Below are 23,870 nucleotides of genomic sequence, written 5' to 3' on the forward strand. Positions count from 1 at the left end.
TCAGCCTGGACCGTGTGTCATCCTGTCGCATGGGAAAATCCGTCGCTCACGAAGGCGCTCACGACACCAACACGAGGAGGCACCAGTCACTCACGATTGCCGTCGCATTCACAGCTTTATGTGGTGGCGGTCGGATGCGTTTTCCTTCTCTTCCCGTTCCGTCTCGCACTGACGTCTTCGACGAGCACACACCTTGAATTCAATGTGTGCGCAAGAAAACCCCACGATTCAGGTGCGGTGGCTTGCGCTCAAGAGCTACCAGCCCCGGTGGTCAGATTAGACGTGTTAGATAAAGGCAAGCGCTGGTAATGTTTTTCCAGCAGGTGAGAGACATTAACATGAGGTACGCTCGTGAAGCATGCTTTCGCCTAATATTTTTTTTTTGTCGTTGAATGGAAATAAATAAAACCTTTGCAACCGTGTAACTTTGCAAGAGTAAATTATGATCTGCGGCATGCGTGAGTTTGACAGTTAGCCCCATAGGAATGAAAGCTGGGTAAGTTAAAAGTTCCTGAAACGAAAGGCTGGTGATACAAAGAAGATGAGCGAACAAATATGCAAAATAGGTTCACACTCGTATATCTGTAATCTGCGGCTGTGGGTTCAATTCAAGAATGACGCCTAAAAGGCATCAGTCTAATGATCGGGGTTTACACTGGCTATTTTCGGGAATTTGTCATGTTTATGTGTATGCGAAAAAATACTGTAAAACAACTGCTTGATTACGATGCCCAATAGTGATGCAAAACAGTGGGCGGCGGCCGAAGGCATTTGAGCGAACTCCTGCTTGTTTAAGAAACATGCGTTGTTAGTGGCGTTAACATTTCATGCGATTAGGATAGGAGCAGACTTTATTTTATTACCGACTGATTGTTCCTTGTTGATGCGACTTAAAGTGCACATCGCAAATTGTTAGCAACCTTTTACTCTGATTAGAGCTCTTGCAAACGCTCAGGCGATAAAATCAACACAGAAGGAATATTTAGCACGAAGACACAGCTGCCTTTTGTTTCGATAATCATATAAATGCGTATTAATTACCTGATATCCACAATGAAACTTGAAAGCGAAAGTAAATAAGAACATAGAGGTCAGTGATTATGCATTGAGAAGCATTCCACACGAGTTTCAATGGCAGCTTTCTTCTATTATGTAAGGGAGCGAAATAATTGTTTATTGTAAAATAGTTAAGAGATTTATTGAGAAATTTTACTTTCAAAATAAGAATATTTGTTTTACGTGCCTTTTAACTAGGTTGCTAGCTCCATTTTCATGCACGCCTTGTTAACACAGCTGACCATTGGTGGGCTAACGAATTACTACGATGGTAAACGCTGTCGCTGCAAAAGAACGACGAAAACAGGCTTCACGGTGACCTTTCTTTTTGTTTTTACATGTGCATTAACTTGTTTCTCGCCGACTTCAGTTACTTGTGAACATTTGCCAACCGATGGCCTGTCCTAAATAATGTATCTCTTTCTATCCGGTGTTCCTGCTTCTGTATTATCTTTGGAATCTTTCTTCTCTTTTTCTTTTTCTGAGGACACCGTTGGTACGCTTTCAGCGGTAATATTCGCTTCAGATGGGCCGGATTTTTAAATCTTGAAGGCTTGTCTAGACAGGATCAGAGAACAGGCATTGCTTTTTTGCTCTCACTCTTGTGGAGCCTCGTTGCCTCTTCTGTCACCGCTGTAATTATCAATCTTCATCTTCATCGTCTCTAGGTGATTCAGAGTCCACCCTATCAGTTACACCGCTGTGCAACTAGAGTGCGGAGCGAAGCGTCTTCAGGACCCACCACCAGCAAATCAGCCTCGAGATGCCCCTGCTGTTCACTGTGAGAAAAAAGAAGAAGAAGAAGAAAAAAAAAAAAAAAAAACAAGCAACAAACGAATGAGCGAGAACAATGGGAAATCACGGTTTATTTACGGGATCTTCGCTCCCGTCGTTCATTACCTTCGTGCACGTGTATGGAACAGAACTCAACGCTCCGAAGGAAGCTTGCTCTGCCTGATACAACAATTATTTCCAAGTTGACTCCTAATAACACCCTCCGCCGCCCATACTCTATTATTCTAGTAGTTACTACGATACGGTATGACTGATAAAATGTCTTATAGTGTAATAAATCAGACAGCGCAGCGACGATTTAAAAGAATCTTCTCACTGTTTTGTCTTTCTCAAAGCGAGTCCTCTAAAGGTCCCTTGACTAAAGAAATCTAGGTCGGCACTGAGAGCAGAAATCCCTTGCACGGCGCTGGCAGGTAGTGGCTGGTAGCTGGAATTGATTCTTCGATGGTTTATGCAACTTAACAAGACCACGTGATACCAGAAGGTTGAGGCAGGAATGTGAAATACGAAACGACCTTCAGTGCTCTTTGGCACGTGCCGAGGGATAGACCACGCAGGCACGTTCATACGGCTCGATTAAAGCGGGGCTTTTTATGTGGGCTTACGCTATCGCGCCATACCCTTACAGGCGGAGCTTAAGTGACCCCATATTCTAGGCTCATGGAACGAAATCCCGTGCGTGAGAGTTGTGCGCGAGATGTACGCAGAATCTGTGCGTGGGATCTGTGCGTCAGGTCTGTGCGCTGATGTGTCGCTTGTCAATCATCCTGATGGCGTCATCACAAAATAAAAATCCTGCCTTTACCGGGAATCTAACCTTCATCCCTCGTACCCCAGCCGAGCGCTTTAACCAACTGCACCACGGCAGAGATCGTGAAACGCATATCGCATTTCTCCTTGTCGACCTTGACAATGATAGTAGTGATGACGACGACGCTGCAATTAGTGATAATGACAATGATGACAGTAGCAATAATAATGACGGTGAATTTAGTTCATCAGTTAATGAGAGCAAACATGATGCACCATGGCAGCAACAACGCTCAGGCTTTCGCATTTCTGCAGTATTGATTCCACAGTGCTCTCGGATTTTTGTTTTTTACCTCTGCGACTGAGACATCACACCTCCCTGTTATCTGAGTTAACCGCACCACGAAAACTTACACATGGATTAGTAAAATTCAGCGCAGACACTTGGGATCACCTACGTGTATGAAAGCTAATGCTCGCGCAGCGACGCCTGATCCCTACGCTGGATGGACGGACGGAATATAGGAGCGTTCCTTTTAAAACGGGATGGCAGCAGTTGCTATCATGCTCGTTTTCCACCCCTATATCTTAATTATTGGTTTAGGTCGGTTAGCTATAACATCATTTCATTTATTCAAATTTTGTTTCTACATTACTACCATTATGTCACATTTTTGCTTTTAAGCCACGAATCTACCAATCGTTTTTTGCTAGCTTCCACCGCAGGTTCATTCACCTGGTCACTGGTATCTCTAAACCCCAGGGCCAGTAAGAGTGACTGCGCCTGTATCGACTTCCGGATAGACACCATTACATTGGAGAATAAGATAGTTAATGGTTTCTATGGATTTACCACTTACTGCAAATGTGTCATATTCATGGCTAAATATCTTTTTGTAGCTGCGTGTTCTAAGGCACCCTGATCTAGCTTGAAAAAGTAGAGCCCTGCCTCTTGAGTTATCAAATAAAGCTTCCTTCCTGATCTGCTTTTTCACTGTAGGTATAGTTGTAACTCTGTTTCTTTTCCATATAATTTATCCAATTTTTACCTTCTGGGTTTTTCACCTGTTGCTTAACGCTCTTTATTTTTCGTCCTTGTGACCAGCATACTTACTGGTTAGTTTCCTAGTTTTTTTTTCCTCCATTGGGAGTCAACGCTTTTTAGGTATAGGTATTTAAGTACTTTAGCTGCCCACCTGTTACTGTCCAATTTCCTCAAGCATTCTCATATAACATTTTACTGTGAGCTTCCCGTATACTTCGAAAGATGCCCAGCCCATATCTTCATGTACCGCCTTATTTGTGGTTTTGCTGTGGGCACTCAGGGCCAATCGTCCGACGGCTCTTTGATTTATTTCTAATGTCGAAAAACTGCATTTCCGAAAGTAAGCCCGGACACAATAATTCCTTTCCAAATACTTCTCAGAACCTGATACCTGTTGTATCCCCACAATGCCCTATGCCTCATTATCCCGGAATTTCTTCGCACCTTTGCCCTAAGTGATTTCTCATGCTTTTCAGTGCATGCCAATCCTTCGTTTACCCATACTACAAGATATATATGTTCTGCTACTCTGCGTACTTCATGGCCTTGCATTTTAAGACCCTGATCAGTTGAGCCGTTGCAAATCATCAGAACCGACTTAACTGCGCTGAAACCGAACCGTCTCCGCAATACTTAACTAGGGTTTGCAAGTCTTCCTGGTTATTTGCTAGCAGCACAATATCGTCTACATACATTAAACCGGGAAGGCGCTGCTGTACCACATTTTCGCCTATTTTATATAATAGGATGAAACCTAGATTACCTTCTTGTATCCTCCATTTCCTATTTATCGTATAAAGCATGAACAGCAGTGGTGATACAGGACAACCTTGTCTTAATCCTTTGCATACCTTGACAGCGTCCGTACTTATTATCCCTTCCCATGTAATTTCTACTTTGTTATCCCGCTATATTTCCTGTAGGAAATCTGTTATCTCATGATCGATACCTTCGTCTTTTAATATGTCCCACAGCAGTTCCCTGTTTATGTTGTCATACGCTCCGTTTATGTCTAGGAAGGCCAAATGCAAAGGTCAATTATCCACTCTAGATATTTCTATGCATTGGGTAAGCACGAACAGGCTATCATCTAAGCGCCTACTATTTATAAAGCCGTTCTGAAGTTCTCCGAGCATATTCTCACTTTTTACCCATGACTGCTTCTTTAATTTCACCGCCTACATGGCCAACCTGTATATAACAGATGTTATGGTAAATAAGCTGTAGGATTTTATTTGCATCATATCTTCTTTCCCTTAATTATTCAAATTCATTTTACTCTGCCGCCAGCTGTCCGGAATTTGCTTATTCGTTATGACTGTTTCCAAAAAGTTTAACAACGTTTCCTTACTTGTTAGAGCATGTTCATTAATCAGCTCGATCAGAATTTCATTTATTCCGGCAGATGAGTTTTTAGGAATATTTTTTTCCGCATTTTTCTAGTTTATATTGGTCAATTTTAAGCTGCTTTGTATTCAGATATATTGTGTTGCTCCCTGATTTGCGGAGAATACCCTATCGTCGCTCCTAAGTGATTCGGCTATAATTGATGTAATGTAGTTCACAGCGTTGTCTTCCTTTAAACAATTTCTCTCGTTATCTTGAATCCGGTCCTGCTTTCTTTGATTATTTTTATGTAGCCAGCTTATATGGTTCCAGACTTTTCTTGGTCCACCTCTCTGGCAGTGTGTATTTCAGCCATCCAGCAATCGGTGGATTGCTTTATTTTACTTTGGACGAGGGCCTGTACATCAAGTTTCTTTTGACGATACGATTCCCATGTTTGGTCTATTTACTCCTGAGACATCTGTGCTTTCTTTGCCCCGGTATTCTCTTGAAGCTGCCCGTCGTTGTTCAATGAATTCTCTGATTTCCTTATTCCATCAGCTCCGTGGCTTCCTCTTTCTATTCAAGCGGCTTGTTACCTTGTTAATTTAACCTTCTTAATTTTTCTCCTTATGCGTAGTTCTATCTGTTCATAATCCCAGTCTTCCATGGGGCTTTTCTCTATGGCTTCCTTTATGTCTGCTGCTACCTGCGCTATTTGATCATAGCTTAATTTTGCTTTTACGTTTTGTCTAAGTTCTATTTCGCTTTTCATCAAGGGCCCCATCTGCAGACTAAAACGTTTATGATTACTTGCCAGACTACTTCTTCTTCGTCTGTTTACATGTTTGCGAGCTTGCTATAAATTCCCTGCGACATTAGACACCAGTCAATGGTCGCCTGCCTGTTCCGAAATTCAAACGTGATTTATCTCTCACATTTTTCTTCTCTATTTAAAATAACTAGGTTGTGTCGCTCACAGAAATCTAGCATTAGCTTTCCGTTGCAATCCGTGTATCCATCTAGATCGTTGATGTGGCCGTTCAGGTCCCCCAGTAGAATAATATCGGTCCCATCCCCAAACTAGCTTATATCGTTGCTGAGACATGCAGCGAGATTCTTGTTTACCTGCCTGCATTCGTGTCCTGTTCCTAAATAAACTACCCCTAGCCATGTCCTTATGTCGGCAATTGTTCCTGATACCCAGATATGTTCTTTGCAAGATGATTTTATTCTTTGCCAATTTGCTCCTTGGTGTATCAACATACCTACCCCTCCCCCCTTTTTCTACACTCCCGTTCTGTTGCACGCTTCCCAGACGTAGCCTTCTATAAACGGTGAATCTTCTAGATCCCTATAGCGCGCGCCACCTCCTGTAATGTCCTCCTGTAGCGTGCGCCACCAAGCGACCGGTAGCGCGACGTCATCTGTACACTTTTCGCTTCTCTGACGGCGCCCTGCCCATTTCTTGTCTTAAAACACGGCCGCTGCACTAGGTCACGTGATGTGGCGAAGTGAATGAGGCTTACAACTGGAGGCGCGTACGTCGGTTCGAATCCCTGTCGCAAATTAGACTAGCACATGTACGCCGGTTAGGCGCCGAAATGATATTACACCATCCGTAACGCTGCTCTAAAAACGGGTAAGCCTTAACTTTCATACGAAAGAGGGTAAATGTGGTGCCAGATGGAGGTCCGCTAGGGATGCCTTACGAGTAAACGGCAGGCAGGGAGCTAAGGAATATTTACATCGAGTCTTACTGCACAGCAGCAGCATGTTTCAATACTCATTTTTAATACATCGTCGCAGTGGTGTAATATCCCCCAGCGAGCGTAAAAAGGGCGGAACCGCCCAACTGCAGAGTTAGCTGTCCATCCACTCACGTGACGAGACGGCCCGGTCGGAGGCGAGTCGGAACCCAGACGAGCGCTGGTGCGCCCCCTGGACGGTCTCTTCAGAGCTCAGGGCGACGACGCGTGACTGTGTCGCTGTGCACTTGAGCCGTAGGCCGTCGCTGTCGCTGAAGTGGCGCGCCTCGACTCGGAACCGGAGCCCAAGGACGGCTGCCTGAGTGCCGTCCGCGTAGCGCACGTTCGGAAAACGCACCGCTTCCGGGCCTTTAACCTGCACGTGCGGAAATCATGTTATGCGGGCTCGCGTCCTAAGTGGACGCATCTGTAATGATCTCCACAGACACTTGTTGAACAGACAGAAAAGTTTGGGACATATCGCTACTGAAATGCAGGTCCCACTTTCGTACGCCGTAATGCACAACAGCAAATGCAACGGCAGGATATTTGTATTTATCACCCACCGACAATGTTTTTGGAGAATTTTAATTCCGTATAGGTGCCAGAATATGCAATATGTGCGTGCGTGCGTGCGTGCGTGTGCACACACACACACACACACACACACACACACACACACACACACACACACACACACACACACACACACACACACACACACACACACACACACACACACACACACACACACACACACACACACACACACACACACACACACACACACACACACACACACACACACACACACACACACACACGCACACACACACACACACACACACACACACACACACACACACACACACACACACACACACACACACACACACACACACACACACACACACACACACACACACACACACACACACGCACACACACACACGCACACACACACACGCACACACACCCACACACGCACACACACACACACACGCACACACACACACACACACACACACACACACACACGCACACGCACACGCACACGCACACGCACACGCACACACACACACACACACACACACACACACACACACACACACACACACACACACACACACACACACACACACACACACACACACACACACACACACACACACACACACACACACACACACACACACACACACACACACACTTTTTTATTGTTATTTCAGCAGAGCAAATACAGCATCTGCTGCAGGGGCAGTGGCTAAAGGCTGTGGCGCCTGACGAAGGCCTCTGTCCTTCTGCAGTCGACTGAAGTACAGTTATTTACCGCATAACAGAACGTAAAATACAAAAACAAATGTGCATAAGCAAAACAAACAGAATCACATGGCACTATACGACACCATAGCAATATATACAACAATGAAATGATATCCAACGGAGATCTCCTGTACAACTATACAATTTATAGCTAGTCACATATGACAAAATAAAGATAATAGAGATAATGTGCACTGGAACACAACACAAGACAAAATAGATCAAATACCAGGTCAGTGTATACAATACTAGAATATGTTCTGCAGAAACATGGCCAAGATGATAATCAGTCCCCATACATAACTCCAGACGTTATTAAGACATCTTTAATATGCTTTTTAAACTTACCTGTACTGGTTTCGAAATTTATTGCATCTTCTAATTTATTAAGAATAACAACCCTTTGGTTTGTGAATGTTTGTTTTGCATCATCATCATCATCATCATCATCATCATCATCATCATCATCATCATCATCATCATCATCATCATCATCCTGACTATACCCACTGCAGGGCGAAGGCCTCTCCCATATTTCTCCACAACCCGGTTCTGTGCTAGCTGCATCCACTTGACCCCCGCGAACTTCTTAACCTCATCCGCCCAACTAACTTTCTGCCGCCCCCTGCTACGCTTTCCTTCTCTTGGAATCCAGTTTGTTACCCTAAGCGACCATCGGTTATCCTCTCTTCGCACTACATGTCCCGCCCATGCCCATTTCTTCTTCTTAATTTCCACTAGAATGTCGGTAACTTGAATTATTTCTCTGACCCACTCTGCATGCTTCCTATCTCTTAATGTTACCCCTACCATTTTGCGTTCCATGGCCCTCTGGGTTGTCCTCAACTTAAGTAGAACTTTCTTGGTTAGCCTTCACGTTTCAGCCCCATAGGTGAGTACAGGTAAGATGCTAATGGTACTGGAAGTAGTAGGCGATATGTCTACTTAGGACAGGTAGTAACCGCAGGTTCAGACCATGAAAAGGAAATAACAAGAAGAATAAGATTGGGATGGAGTGCATTTGGCAAACACTCGCAGATTATGACTAGCAGTTTACCGGTATCCCTCAAGAGGAAAGTATACAACAGTTGTTTTGCATAGTTCGTTCTTGTTTTGGGTGTGCGTCTTTTATTATGTCGAAATGGATAAACAGGATTTTCTTTCCTGTCGCAGACGTACAGTTTTCGGTGTTTTATGAACATTAGTAGTTTGTAGTAGTAAAGCTGGTCGGCCCTCAACATTTTGTAATTTAAGAACAAAGAAGTTCGTAAAAGCTGCAAAGACCCATAATAATTTTCATAGCAACGCAATATTTTCTCCTGTAATATTATAATCTTATTGTAATTAGTATATGTTGTGGTTCCCCACACCATGATACCATAGAACAGTTTTGAATAGAAACGTGTATTATAAAAAAGTTGCTTTATCTATAGGGGGACTATATGAGCTAATTTGTATAAGCAACCGACGGTTCGTGCCAGTTCATTTATTAAATGGTTCACGTGTGGCGTCCATCATAATTCTTCCTGGAACCACACGCCTAGAAATGTTTGTTCTTTAACCGAGGAAAGGCATTGATCATCAAACTTCAGTGTTATTGTAGTCTCTAATGGTTTATTGACGGGACGAAATACGATATAGGTTGACTTTTTTGAATTCAGTTCTAACATATTTTCCTTGAGCCACCGGGAAAGGTGCATAAGGTAGTTGTTCACTTTGGTTTCCAGTGATATCTTGTGATGCGAAAAAAATATTAGTATCATCTGCATACATGATAACTTCTGGTGATTCGGGTATTTTTACGATATCATTTATATATCGTATACTTTCTACTGCATACAACTTTGAATATGCTACCTTTTGTGTGTATGCAACTGTTTGGTCAAAATAAACACGTTTACGACGTTTCTTGAAAGTATGCAAATGTTTCTTAATTGTGATGCTGCTTTTCTTCTAATTTGTGTTCCTTTTTAGCACTGTGCGTATAGTTCTTTATTATACACATCAAATAATTGCATCCTGTGAAGGGTAAGCATGATTGACTGTACATTGACCTTTGAACCTATGACTGGCCAATGACTGCAAGCTCTGACAGTGTTTGACACACAGGCAATAAGGCTGAAATAAAAAAAAAAGAATGTCATTTTTAATTTTAAAGCAATTATTTCTTTTTTTGTGCGCAACTCTGCCCGGAATTTTGCCCGACGTTTGACGCCTGTGGTATCTGTGAGGTGTTGTAGATGTAAAGTAAAAAAGTAGTAGCGCTATGATATAATGAGTGTTTTCCTCGATCCCATGTAATTACTGACATCCATAGATACTAGTTTTATAAGGATCGTGGTGGAACTTAATCTAATCGCAAATGCCGAAAGCTAAAACTAGAATACACTGCTATATTGTGACACAGTAGCTGCATTATATTTGAAAAAGATTTCACAATTTTCAGGCAACTGCATGCACGCAGTGCAAAAGAGGACGTTATTGCGGCAGAGGTTTTAAATTGTCCGTATTAATAAAACTCAGCTTTGGCAAATTGACAGAAATATTATTTTTGCCTCTTGTTTTTAACTTATTCTTGGTCGAATAAATGGTAATGTTACCGCTTACACGCTCTCCAATCTGAGCAGGCAATTGGCTGTCACGTGGATACGCTTAATTTAAATGGCATTCTTTATCTAAACGTCGTTGCGTAAACGAGAAATAATGAAACGGCGGGATGCAAAAAAAAAAAAAAAAAGACCACAATAAGCTTTCTAAATGCTCTGCACAGCTGTCCCATGAAATCAGGAAGTTTATGAAAGCAAATAATTAAAAGGCATAAAATTTTATCAGCAAAAAGATTCAGAATACGGTAAACGTAACCATCTCACTTATTATTCTATTCCTTATATCGGCCACCTTGCACTTATTGATTAGCTTCGATATCTCGGCCAATTTTATCTGGTCGGTTGGATTAGAAGCTTTCATACTCTGGCATTTCTTAATCAAATATTTCGTCTCCTTAGACTGCTTACCGGCACCCTCTCTAACTATCCTACCGCCTATTTCTACCGCGCACTCAGTAATGATATCTCTGAAATTATTGTTCATTGCTTCCAGGGTAATGTCGCCATTCTCGATTAGAGCTAAATATCTCTAAGAGAAGAAAATTGAGCATGCTGTAAAGAACGGGGGAAACCTTAAAGTGGTAAAGAAGAAATTGGGCATATGCAAAAACCAGATGTATGAGATAAGAGACAAGGCGGGCCACGTCATCACGAATATGGACAGATAGTCAAAGTAACCGAGGAGTTCTATACAGATCTCTACAGTAGCCAAAGTAGTCAGGACCGTAATGAGATTGACTGTAGGAAAAACCAGTCTGACGTTCCACCAGTAACAAAGGACGAGGTCAAGAAAGTATTAGAAACTATGAAAAGGGGCAAATCAGTTGGAGAGGATCAGATAACTATGGATTTGTTGAAGGACGGGTGGGATATTGTGCTAGAAAAACTGGCCACTCTGTACACGCAGTGCGTGGTGTTATCGACCGTGTTATCGACGGTACCGGAACCATGGAAGAATGCAAACATTATCCTCATTCATAAGAAAGAGGACTGTAAGGACCTTAAAAATTACAGACCAATCAGCTTACTGTCTGTTACGTATAAGGTATTTACCAAGGTAATCGCTAATAGAATCAGGACAACCTTAGACTGCAATCAAGCAAAGTATCAAGGAGGTTTTCGGAAACGGTACTCTACTATCGATCATATTCATACCATCAATCAGGTGATAGAAAATGCTCGGAATATAACCAGCCTTTATACATAGCATTCATTAATTACGAAAAAGCATTTGACTCAGTTGGAACCTCGGCGGTGATGCAGGCATTGCGAAATCAGGGGGTATACGAGCCGTACATGAAAATGCTGGAAGATATATACAGAGGGTGCACAGCAACCATAGTTCTGCATAAATCAAGTAACAGAATTCCCATAAAGAAAGGTGTTATCCAAGGAGACACAATCTCCTCAGTACTATTCACAGCTTGCTTACAGGAAATATTCAGAGACTTGGAATTGGAGCAGTTAGGAATAAGGGTAGATGGAGAATACCTCAGTAATCTGCGATTTGCCGATAACTTTGCCTTGCTAAGTAACTCAGGAGACGAACTGCAAATAATGGTTGCTGGCCTAGACAGGAAAAGCAGAAAGGTAGGCTTGAAAATCAATATGCAGAAGACTAAGGTAAGGAAGGCGTCCCACATGTTACTGGGGATGAACAAAGGGCGATTCCTAGTAGCTCCAGGACGAATGAAGCGGCTGGGCTAAAACCAAAAGGACGCTCAGTTGTGGATGTGTCGGGAAGCGACCGGAAAGTCCGATGTTGCAAGGAGATATATCACATAGCAACATGGAATGTAAGATCTATGACGCAAGGTAAACTGGATGTCGTCAAGCGAGAAATGAACCGATTGAACATTGATATCTTGGGTATCAGCGAGCTCAAGTGGACCGGAATGGGAGAATTTAACTCCGGCGACCATTATGTCTTTTATTGTGGGCACGAATCCAAGAGAAGGAATGGGGTCACTCTCATAGTAAACAGAAGAATGGGTAAAGCAGTGCTAGGTTACAACCCCAAAAACGACCGAATGATTTCACTTCGGATCCAAGGTCACTCTCTCAACATAACAGTTATCTAAGTCTATGCACCGACCACTACTGCTGAAGAAGCTGACGTTGAGAGATTTTATGCGTACCTACAATGCCTTTTAGACCACACCCCATCATCAGACGTCGTTTTTCTCGTAGGAGACTGGAATGCTAAGGTCGGGAGTGAAGAAATATCCGGAATTGTAGGCAAGTTCGGTCTTGGCGAGTCAAATGAAGCTGGACAGAGGCTAGTAGAGTTTTGTCAAGAAAACAACCTGACCATAGCGAATACTCATTTTCAACAGCACAAGAGGCGCCTGTACACATGGACTTCACCGGACGGTCTGTACAGGAATCAGATCGATTATAGTCTTTGCCGGCAGAGATGGAGAAGCGCTATACAAGCAGTAAAAACAAGGCCTGGGGCCGATTGTGGCACCGATCATCAGCTTCTTGTTGCCAAAATTAAGCTTCGATTGAGGAAAACTCAGAAAACTAGAAGGCCTTTCAGGTATGATCTGGATCAAATTCCATTAGAATATGCTGTGGAAGTGAGCAATCGATTTCAAGAATTAGATCTAGAACACAGAGAGCCCGAAGAGATGTGGACTGATGTTCGTGATATAATACAAGAAGTTGCTACTAAGGTAGTTCCAAAGCAAAAGAAATGCAGGAAAGCAAACTGGTTATCTGAAGAGGCTTTGCAAATAGCTGAGGAAAGGAGGATGGCAAAAGTTATGGGGGAAAGAGAAAGATACAAGGTTCTCAATACGGATTTTCAGAAAATAGCAAGGAGAGATAAGAATGCCTTCCTGAACATACAGTGCCAAGCAGTTGAGGACAACAGCCAATTAAGGAACACAAGAGCTCTGTACAAGACAATCAAGGATATCAAAGGAAGCTTCTGTGCTAAGCTGGGCGTGATAAAGGACAAACGAGGCAAGGACCTCACTGAAGCCTCAGAGATAAAGAAGAGGTGGCAGGAATACACAGTAGAACTGTACAAGAAGGACCCAAATGTGCAAACCCAATATAAGACGGTTGTGATCACTGATCTCGAGTCGGGAATCCTGAAGAGTGAAGTTGAATGGGCCTTAGCCAGCCTTGCTAAGAACAAAGCTAGCGGAATTGTTGGCATTCCTGCTGAGTTGCTTCAAAACCTCAACCATGACGCTGTTAGCATTCTGCATACATTATGTCAGAAGATTTGGACAACCCTGCAGTGGCCACAGGATTGGAGGAGGTCAGTTTACATCCCCATTCCAAAGAAAGGCAGTACCAAAGATTGTTCCAACTACCGCACGATTGCGCTTATTTCGCATGCTAGCAAGGTGATGTTGAAAGTCCTCCAAGGTAGGCTGCAGCAGTATGTGGATCGGGAGCTTCCGGACGTGCAAGCTGGGTTTCGCAAGGGCAGAGGAACTAGAGACCGAATTGCCAACCTCCGCTGGATCATGGAAAAAGCAAGAGAGTTCGAGAAACCCATCTACTTCTGCTTTATTGATTATGCGAAAGCGTTTGACTGCGTAGATCACAGCAGATTGTGGCAAGCTCTCCAAGAGATGGGAGTTCCAATTCACCTCATCTGTCTCCTCAGGAACCTGTATGAAGGACAAGAGGCCACAGTCAGAACTGGGCATGGTCTTACCGAGTGGTTTCCGATTGAGAAAGGAGTGAGGCAAGGCTGCATACTGTCGCCCTGCCTATTTAACCTATATGCAGAGTGCATCATGAGGAAGGCCGGTCTGGACGAGTCCTCATATGGAGTGAAGATTGCTGGAAAACGTATCAACAACCTTAGATATGCGGATGATACCACTTTAATGGCAGAAAGTGAAGTGGAACTCAAGAGACTTCTGATGCGCGTACAAGAAGAGAGTGAGAAGTTTGGGCTTAAACTGAACATCAAAAAGACAAAGATCATGGCGTCTTGCCCTATCAAGTCCTGGAGCATCAAAGGACAAGAAGTGGAAGCTGTGACAGATTTTCTCTTCTTGGGCTCCAAGATTACCTCGGAAGGAGACTGCAGCCACGAAATTAGGAGACGCCTGCTTCTGGGAAAGAGAGCAATGGTTAGCCTTGACCGCCTAGTAAAGAGCAGAGACATTAGTCTGCCGACCAAGATCCGTATAACTCGTGCTATGGTCTTTCCAGTTGTGATGTATGGATGCGAGAGTTGGACTGTGAAAAAGGCTGATTGCCGAAGAATTGACGCGTTTGAATTGTGGTGCTGGCGAAGACTCTTGAGAGTTCCTTGGACTGCCAGAAGATCAAATCAGTCGATATTGTCGACCATAAACCCTGACTGCTCATTGGAGGGTCAAATTCTAAAGTTAAAACTCAGCTACTTTGGTCATCTGATGAGAAGAGAGGAGTCGCTGGAGAAAGATTTGATGTTGGGAAAGGTTGACGGTCGCCGGAGAAGGGGTAGGCAGCGAACGCGATGGTTAGATGGCATCCTCGAGGCACTGCAGATGAAGTTATGTGATGTTAGGAAGATGGTGAGAGACCGGAAAGCGTGGCGTGAAATGGTCCATAGGGTCACGAAGAGTCGGACACGACTGAACAACTGAACTGAACTGAACTGAAAGGTAATGTTCAACAGCCTCGGGAAGGAACAGCAGTTTACATAGGTAGCGACGTACTGGAAGCAGTAGGCGAATATGTCTACTTAGGACAGGTAGTGACCGCAGATCCGGACCATGAAAATGAAATAACATGGAGAATAAGATTGGGATGGAGCGCTTTTGGCAAGCACTCGCAGGTTATACTAGCAGCTTACCGGTATCGTTCAAGAGGAAAGTATACAACAGTTGCATCTTAGCTGTACTTACCTTTGGGGCTGAAACGTGGAGGCTAACCAAGAGGGTTCTACTTAAGTTGAGGACAACCCAGAGGGCTATGGATCGAAAAATGGTATGGGTAACATTAAGAGATAGGAAGCGTGCAGAGTGGGTCAGAGAAATAACTCAAGTTACCGACATTCTAGTGGAAATTAAGAAGAAGAAATGGACATGGGCAGGACATGTAGTGCGAAGAGAGGATAACCGATGGTCGCTTAGGGTAACAAACTGGATTGCAAGGAAGGAAAGCGTAGCAGGGGCGGCAGAAAGTTAGGTGGGCGGATGAGGTTAAGAAGTTCGCAGGGGTCAAGTGGATGCAGCTAACACAGAACCGGGTTAATTGGAGAAATATGGGAGAGGCTTTCGCCCTGCAGTGGGTATAGTTAGGCTGATGATGATATTATTCTATTAGAAGACTTTCAGCTACTGCCGCTCACTAACTCTACGTCTAGCGCCACGCTGATCCGGCGAGTACTCGTCCCCTGTATGTGTTATGCAAGCATTTATTTAATGTCTGAGCAAGTGGAAACAGTAATCTGCTGATGGACATTAAACTGTATTTTATGGGAGGAGAATGAATGTTGTCTAAAGTACTTTCGCTGAAAACTGCTAAGCGTTTGAAAACTTTGCTTGTTTAATGTTCTTTCTTCGGGTGAGCATAAAAGAGTGTTGCCTATAATAAATGTTCTAAAATTTGAGTGCAGAGAATTACTAAGGGGGGGGGGGGGTTGTTCACACGGCTTAAACTTTCTACTATAATATGTAATATCCTACGTATTACTAAGACGAAAGCCTTTAAGAGCTCATGGATTGCGTCCGCGGAAAGTGTGCACAGGAACTGTGCGCGAGATGTGTCAACGAGATTCCGCGGGAGATCAGCGGACTTCTGGTATATAGTCACCGATAGTTGCAGTTAGTGAAAGATAATGATTGTGAAGAGGAGTCCCCTCCCTTATTCCTGGGCAAAAAACGGCGATGTTACCGCTTACAGGCCCTCTCGCTCTCCTCACCCTCTTTCTCTTTCCCTTTGCTTTCTTTCCATATACCCCTCTCTCTCCCCCTCACCCTCTACTCTCACGCTCTTACCAGAATCCCTCATTTGCCCATTTCCCTCTCTCCCTAGAGAGAGAGTTCACTCTTTTTCTCTTTATTTTTCAAGGAACCAGTGTGTTCCAAAGATTGCAGAAGGGAGGCCAAAAGCCGTTTTCATTGCTGCATATAAGGTGACTTAAGTGCCCCAATGATTTTTTTTTGTAGACCTAAATTGCAAGACTTGACGCTAGCAAAATGTTCAGTGATGCCATTAATTTGGTCGTTTTGTTCACTGTTCAAAACGTCCTCTGCAGTAGATGGAATAGAATAAATCGCACAGCAAGGCTTTTGAAGCGACAACTTCACTACGCTAGGTAGAGCCGGTCCTCGCATGGGCCTCAATTTGGCCTTCAAGGAGCCGTCTTCTTTTTCGCACGCGTGGCGCGCGGAGACGGCGGCGCTCGCTTCTTTTGCTGTGTATATCCAAACCCACATAGACTAGTTCAGGTGGCTTTAGTATATTGTGGCGTCCGTATGCTGTGCGATATCAGCGCCCGTTAAATGTCCCCAGCTGGTTCAAATTACACTGTAGTCCTCCACTACGGCACCTCTTTCTCTCCTCTCCCCTTTCACTCTCACCTTCCTCTCTTTCTTAGTGGTGCGGTTCAGTTGTACACAGAAACGTGTGATAAGTACTGCTCCTTTCCTTTCTTGTGAACGAACTAATAATAACTATTTAATAAAAGCTTGACCTTATTAAGTTTAGGTGCCCACGATCCTGCGGTGTCCACCCAAAAGCATACAGCGTCTTCCTTTTCCCAAAACCTACCTTAAATGGAGAGGCAGCGCCCCGCCGCGGTGGTGCAGTTATTAAGCTGCCCGACTACATTGCCGTAGTACACGGGTTCAGTCCCGACCGCCAGCGGCTACGTTTCGAACGGAGAGGCGTGCGTGTGATGTGCGATGTCAGCGCACGTTAAACATCTCCAGGTTGTCGAAATTGCTCCATAGCTCTTCACTACGGTTCCTCTTTCTCATTTACCACTTTCACTCCCACTTTCCTTTCTTTCCTAACGGCGCGGTTCAGGTGTCCACAAAATAAGTGTGACATATAATGTTCCTTTTCTTTCCTGTGAACCAATTATTACGGAGAGACAGCCCTGTGTTATGCGATGTCAGCGCACGTGACGGGCCCTCAGGTGACTGAAATTATCCTGTAGCCCTCCAATGCCGAACCTTTTTCACTCTTTCTATTTTCTCTCCCACTTTCTTTCCGTCTCGACGTAGTTCAGGTGTCCATGAGAAGTCCGGGGTGGTGCAGTGGTAAGACGCCCGGGAAGGAAACAACTTTATTTAATAAAAAAAAAATGTCTTCCAGGGTGGTCTCCTACTAGTCCAGGAGTCCACGGGCTTTGGCTTCACATAGAGCCCGATCGACCAGCCATTTCTGACCGGCGGGTTGAGCTGTCCGCAAAGCAGCCTCCCAGGAAGAAAAGGTGGGATGGGGGATGGGGGGCACTGCCTGGGGAGAAGGACATTCCCACAGGTAGTGGAAAAGTGAGGATTTTGGCTCGCCACAGGTGTCGCAGTGAGGGGGCAAGCCAGGGTGAAGGCATGAGAGACGGTAGGGGGAAATGAAACAATTCGTCTGCAATTGTCGCCATGTAGCACTGGATAAGGGTGACAAGGTGCTGTGGGGTTGTGGCAGTGTCATGCGCTTGTGTTTGTAGAATGTGGTGATTTGGTGGTATGTAGAAAGGACCGATGCGGCCTCCTGCGCGGAGCTGGGTGCCTGATCATCCGGGGCTCGGGTAGAGAGTTCTCGAGCCAGCGCATGAACGCGCTCATTACCGGGGATCGAGGCATGCCCTGGGATCCACGTTAGATTAACCGTTCGGTCGAGAGAGGTGGCGGTGGTAAGAATATGATGCGCGGCCGGTGTCGCCACGCCGTTTAGGTAGTGGCGGTATGCCGCCTGAGAATCTGTACAAATTTCGGTAATAGCTTCGTCAATGGCTGAATGGGCAAGCGCGAGTGCGATGGCGGCTCCTTCCGCTTCTGCAGGCGAATTAGTTCGAATAGTGGCGGCGGCCCCCACTCTGCCATCTTCGTAGGCAGCGACTGCAGTGAAAAATCCAACTTTAGAATACCCTGCCGCGTCGACATAGAGGATATCAGAGCGGTTGCGGTATCTTTTGGTGTAATAGCTGGCTCTAACTTTCCGTCTTCCCTGATAAAGGCAAGCGCCCATGTTGCGTGGTAGGGGCTTCTGGTATATGTGATCCTGCGTGCCCGGAGAGATCATGAAAGGTGTAGCACTTGCTGGGGTGGCGATGGGTGGATTGAGATGGAGTTGTCGCAGTAGGCATCGTCCTGTTTCCGTGCGACTCAGGCGGACTAATTGGTTGGTGCGTTGAGCTTCTATTAATTCGTTCACTGTATTGTGAGTACCAGTGGCCAGCAGACGTTCTGTGCTAACCGTCCGTGGAAGACGTAGGGCGGAGGTTACGGCCATGCGTATTAGGATGTCCGCCTGCTCTGTTTGGCGCTGAGTGAGTATATGATATGGGAGGTGGTAGGTGATTCGGCTAATGATTAACGCGTTGGTCATATTGAGGGTTTCGCGTTCCGACAGCCCATGGTTGCGCGCAGCCACACGCCTGATTAGTCCAGCAACCTGCTTAGTCTGTCTTTGCAAGAGTTGAAGGGTGGCAGTTGCATCAAGTGCGTTGTTAATGAGAAGGCCGAGAATCTTCATCTGAGACACAATGGGCACTGGGTTTCCGTACATGTGAAGTTCAATGGGGGGATCACCGGGTAAGGGTTTAAGCTGCATTAGTTCCGATTTAGTTGGGGAGCATCGGAGGCCTGTGTTTTCTAGATAGGTGGTGGTGATGTCTATGGCAGACTGCAAGATATCCTGGGCTGTTCCAAGGGATCCGCTTGTTGTCCAGAGGGTTATATTATCTGCATATAAGGCTGTGTGGAGCTCTGGGATAGCAGCAAGGGCCTTTGCTAATGGCGCTAGGGCAACGTTAAAAAGTAGCGGTGATAGGACCGCCCCTTGAGGTGTTCCGCGGTTAGGCAGGGGGAAAGGCTGGGAGGCAATATCCCCAAGGTAAATTTGTGCCGTGCGGCCCTGAAGAAAGGCCCGAACATACTGCCATATGCGCGTGCCGCAGCCCGTGGTGGCTAATGTCGTCAGGATATGGTCATGGCTTATCGTGTCGAATGCCTTGTGAATATCCAGGGCCAGTATGGCGCGCGTAGAGGCTGTACGGCGCTTAGTGTATAAGAGAGACTCTTTAAGGGCGAGAAGTACGTCTTGTGCCGAGAGGTTTGGGCGGAATCCAAATTGAACATGGGAGAGAAAGCCTGTTGCTTCTAGGAACGGTTGCAGACGATTGAGAATGACATGCTTGAAGAGCTTGCCGACACAACTCGTTAAGGATATAGGGCGCAGGTTTTGAAGAGTGAGGGATTTGCCCGGTTTGGGTATAAATCGCATGCTGGCGTGGGTCCAGGTTGATGAGAGCGTCCCAGCGTGCCAGTGGTTATTAAAGAGTTCCGTGAGTTTCTGGAGAGAGACTTCGTCCAGATTGAGTAATGCCTTGTACGTTATGCCGTCCGGTATCTCAAGGAGTGCTCGGCGAACTTCACTTAAGGTGATGTCAGCATCAAGTTCGGAGTTAGGCGGAGGTGGATTTAGTGGATCTGCTGACTGAAGGGATATGGGTATATAGGTGTCCCGTAGTTGACCAATTACGTCGGTGCCTTTTTGGAGTTCTAGCTGTATCAGACGTTGTGTGTTTACTTGTGTCTGTGCTTTAGTGGTTGTTGGATCTAAAAGAGCGCGTAGGAGGGCCCACGTGCGTTTAGTGCTTAATGTACCCTTGAGGTCGTTACAAAAGGTTGCCCAGTTCGCACGGGCTAAGGCGTTGGCGTATCCTTCTGCCTCACGAGTGAGAGCGGCTATGCGGAGTCTCAATTTACGATTGTGTCGCTGGTGACGCCAGCGTTTGAGAAGTCCCTGTCGGGCCTCCCATAGATGAGCCAGGTGCGAATCAACCTGCGGTGCAGTAGGAGTATTTTTAATGCGTTTGCTGTTCACCCGGATGGCCTCCACCAGGCGGTCTGTCCAGTCGGTGACAGTAGGGACTTCAATAGAGTCAGCTGCCAAGTATGAGCGCAATTTATCCCAGTCGGTGAGAAGGTGTGTGCGAGGGCTGAAAATCTTGGAATCGTAAGCGATAGTAGTGGACACTGGGAAGTGGTCACTCCCAAGGCTGTCTTGTAGCACCATATGAGATTTAACAATTAAATTTGGTGAGGCCCATGTGAGGTCCGGCGTGGTATCACGAGTGACACGTGTGCCGATGCGAGTAGGTACAGTGGGGTTTGTGATCAGGCCGAGGTTATGATCAGCCATTGCGGTAGATATTAGGTTACCTTTGGGTGCGTCTGAGGTGTATCCCCATTGCGTGTGGCGTGCATTAAAATCCCCCACCACAAGGAGTTGGGAGGTGCGAAAGGAGCCCAGGATTCCCGGAATAGATCTGCCTTTATCTTTAGGGTTGCTGTATATGTTAATAATTGTGAGGCTGCTTGTTTGCCCGCGTGAGCTGAGCTCTATCGCGGTATATTGAGTGTCTTTACTGTCAGGCGTGCTTGTCGGTGTGCGGTCTAGCACCGGCATTGATGCGAGTGTGAGGATTGCCGTACGTGACGTAAGGGCTGCTGTCCGATAACCACGGATATGAATGCGATTTGTTTCCGTCTCTTGCAGAGCGATGACATGCGGGGGATTAGGGGACTTTGCGATGTATGCTACTAGTTGCGCTTGTTTTCTGCGTATGCTGCGGCAGTTCCATTGCCAAATTATTGTTTCTGTTTGCGTAGTGGATTGGCGTCGCTGCCGACGTTTTCGCGTGCTATTGTTCTGTGCCATGTTGCTGAGCTGCAGACGCTGAATGAGAGCAGGCTTCGGGTTGAACTACGCGCTGCTTGCGAGGCAATTCCTGATGGGGTACAAGTTCGAAAAGCTTGTTGATGCCGGCTTCATGTTTGTCCAAGCGTGTGTTGATCGTGGCTTCTATCCTCTCGGTCATGGATTGTATGAGCTGTGCCTGGGCTTGTATGAGCTGTTTCTGCATCGCTCCGATTTGTTCGGCAGCTATGGTGTTGATTATACTAGTAACTTCTGACCGAAATTCGGCGGAACGTATATATTGTTTCACTGCTTCTTGAGGTGTAATGGGAAGAATGGGAGGGTTAGGGGTTGGATTGGGTGAAGTAGCGGAGGCTGCTTGGACGGACAACTCACCTTTTTTAGCAGGGCCGGCTCCTTTCTCGGGTGTGGCTTGCCGCGCCGACAGGGCCTCCTGGGTCTCCTTGATGCGAGCTGAGGACTCACTGGCTTTCGACGTAGATGCCTCAGACTCGGGGTCTCGAACGCCAGACACTATGTCACGAACGCCGGATGAGGGACCACGGACGCTAGCTTCTTTACTGCGAACGCTGGACGCGGGGTCATTGTCTTGCCTGGCAAACACAGGGCGCGTCTTGAAACGGCGCTTGCATTGCGGAGCGCCAGTTTGATGGTTTTCTTTACAAATAACGCAGGAGGGCTCACAGTCATGGTCCATGGCTGGATTACGTGCTCCACATCGCGGGCACAGCGAAAGGTCTGTACCGGGGCAGACGTCCGGACGATGGCCGAGCTTGCGACAAAGGTTACAGGCTTCAACCTTGCGTCTGAAGGGAACGCAGCGGGTTACACATCCTTGATAAAGTATGTAAAAGGGGACTCTGATGCCACGGAATGTGATGAGAACAGACTCGGTAGAGCCCATACGCCGACCCATAATGATGGTATCGTGCCGGTCAAAGTCAAGAAGACTAGAAGTGATTTCCTCTGCGGAATGGTCCAAGGGAATTCCGTGGATGATGCCTCTGCACGAATTCAGGGGATCAGCGACGTGCGTGGCAACGTCGTAGGTAGTATTGTTAAACTGGAGGGCTTTAATTTTGTGATAAGCTTCAGTATGATGCATGTTAGGCGTGCTGATAAGGAGGGTGTTATTGACGGGATTAGGTCGAAATATATCAGTACTTGTTTCAGCAGTTGAGATTTTCGAGGCTTGCAGAACGGCTTGGCGAAGAGCGTGAGCAGGAATCTTGGAGCAGTCAAGGCCCCCGCGAAGACGAATAATAACCTTGTAGTCGCTGGCTGGTAATGGCGGTGGGCGAGGCGTGCGCCTGCGAGGCACTTGCGAGGTAGTTTCCTTCATCTCCGACTGGAGGGTGATGGATTTCTTGAGTGAAGGATTTCTTGAGTTTCGGGCGCATCTGTCGTGCACTACACGCCAGCTGCTGTCGGTGGCTTCTTCCGGGGAGATCTCTTCTCCATCGACCATGTATGTGTTGAGCATAGTGGGAGGGTAGGCCTAGGACGCTAGGCCTAGCAATGATGTCGGGGCCTAAGTCCCAATATCGGCCTGATTCCAGGGGAACGGCGCACAGTAACCAGATGATGGTGGTCCAGGGTAGTCTTGAGACTCTCACGATGATCTCAAAAAATCTGGAAGTCTAAGACGCCCGACTACTGTGCCGGAGTACCCGGGTTCGAACCCGACCTCGGCGGCTGCGTTTCGATGGGGGCGAAACGAAGAGGCGTCCGTGTGCTGTGCGACGTCAGCGCACGTTAAATATCCCGAGGTGGTCGAAATTACTCCGTAGCCCTCCACTACGGCTCCTCTTTCTCTCTTTCCACTTTCACTCCCACCTTCCTCCCTTCCCTTAAGGCGCGGTTGCGGTGTCCACAGAAAACAAGTGAGACAGTTACCGCGCCTTTCCCTTCCTATAAATAAATCAGTCCGGGATACTGCGCCTTACCGTTCTTATAAAGCAATTTACAATTTACAAAAAAAAATGAAAACGTGTAATTTGACTTGCAATGCAAGTTCTGCGGGCCGAAGGCGGACCTGTGCGATGTGGTGTGGGCCTGCTGACAAAATCAGGCTGCCGCTATCAATAGCTAGCCAACGCAGGAGGGATGGGATTCAGCTCTGACCAGCTTGGACGCAAGGAGTCAAAAAGAACTCATCAAAAGAGCACGGACCGCAGCGTGCGCCAATGGGGTTCCGGACTGAGGACCCCAACCGCCACTACAAACTCCTAAACATTTTCATTGAAATATTTTCACCACCGCCACACTAGATGCAGGTATGCACCATTCCATGGGTGTCCACCCAAAAGTAGAATGTGCCTTCTTTTCCAAAAAACCTAACTTAAAGGTTGTGATTAGTGAGGTTTT

General features: G+C 46.0%; 2 protein-coding genes across 2 annotated transcripts in view; both read right to left on the reverse strand.

The window, feature by feature from the left end:
• Positions 1-1,764: 1,764 nt before the first annotated feature.
• LOC146197940 (uncharacterized) overlaps positions 1,765-23,870 on the reverse strand; it is a 93,799-nt gene continuing 71,693 nt past the window's right edge. The window contains exons 6-7 of the mRNA XM_084591826.1: positions 6,856-7,096; positions 1,765-1,835 (exon numbers count right to left, since the gene is read on the reverse strand). Coding sequence (XP_084447952.1) covers positions 1,765-1,835; positions 6,856-7,096 — 312 coding nt within the window. The remainder of the gene's footprint in view (positions 1,836-6,855; positions 7,097-23,870) is intronic.
• Positions 15,947-22,986, reverse strand: LOC146197941 (uncharacterized). Its single transcript, XM_084595608.1, has 2 exons — positions 21,879-22,986; positions 15,947-16,005 (listed from the first exon to the last, which is right to left on the reverse strand). Exons 1-2 carry the CDS (start codon positions 22,984-22,986, stop codon positions 15,947-15,949), a joined length of 1,167 nt encoding a protein of 388 aa, XP_084451734.1.

The sequence above is a fragment of the Amblyomma maculatum genome, chromosome 2, assembly GCF_055883805.1.
Source record: "Amblyomma maculatum isolate TAMU_Amacu chromosome 2, ASM5588380v1, whole genome shotgun sequence".
Taxonomy (NCBI): Eukaryota; Metazoa; Arthropoda; class Arachnida; order Ixodida; family Ixodidae; genus Amblyomma; species Amblyomma maculatum.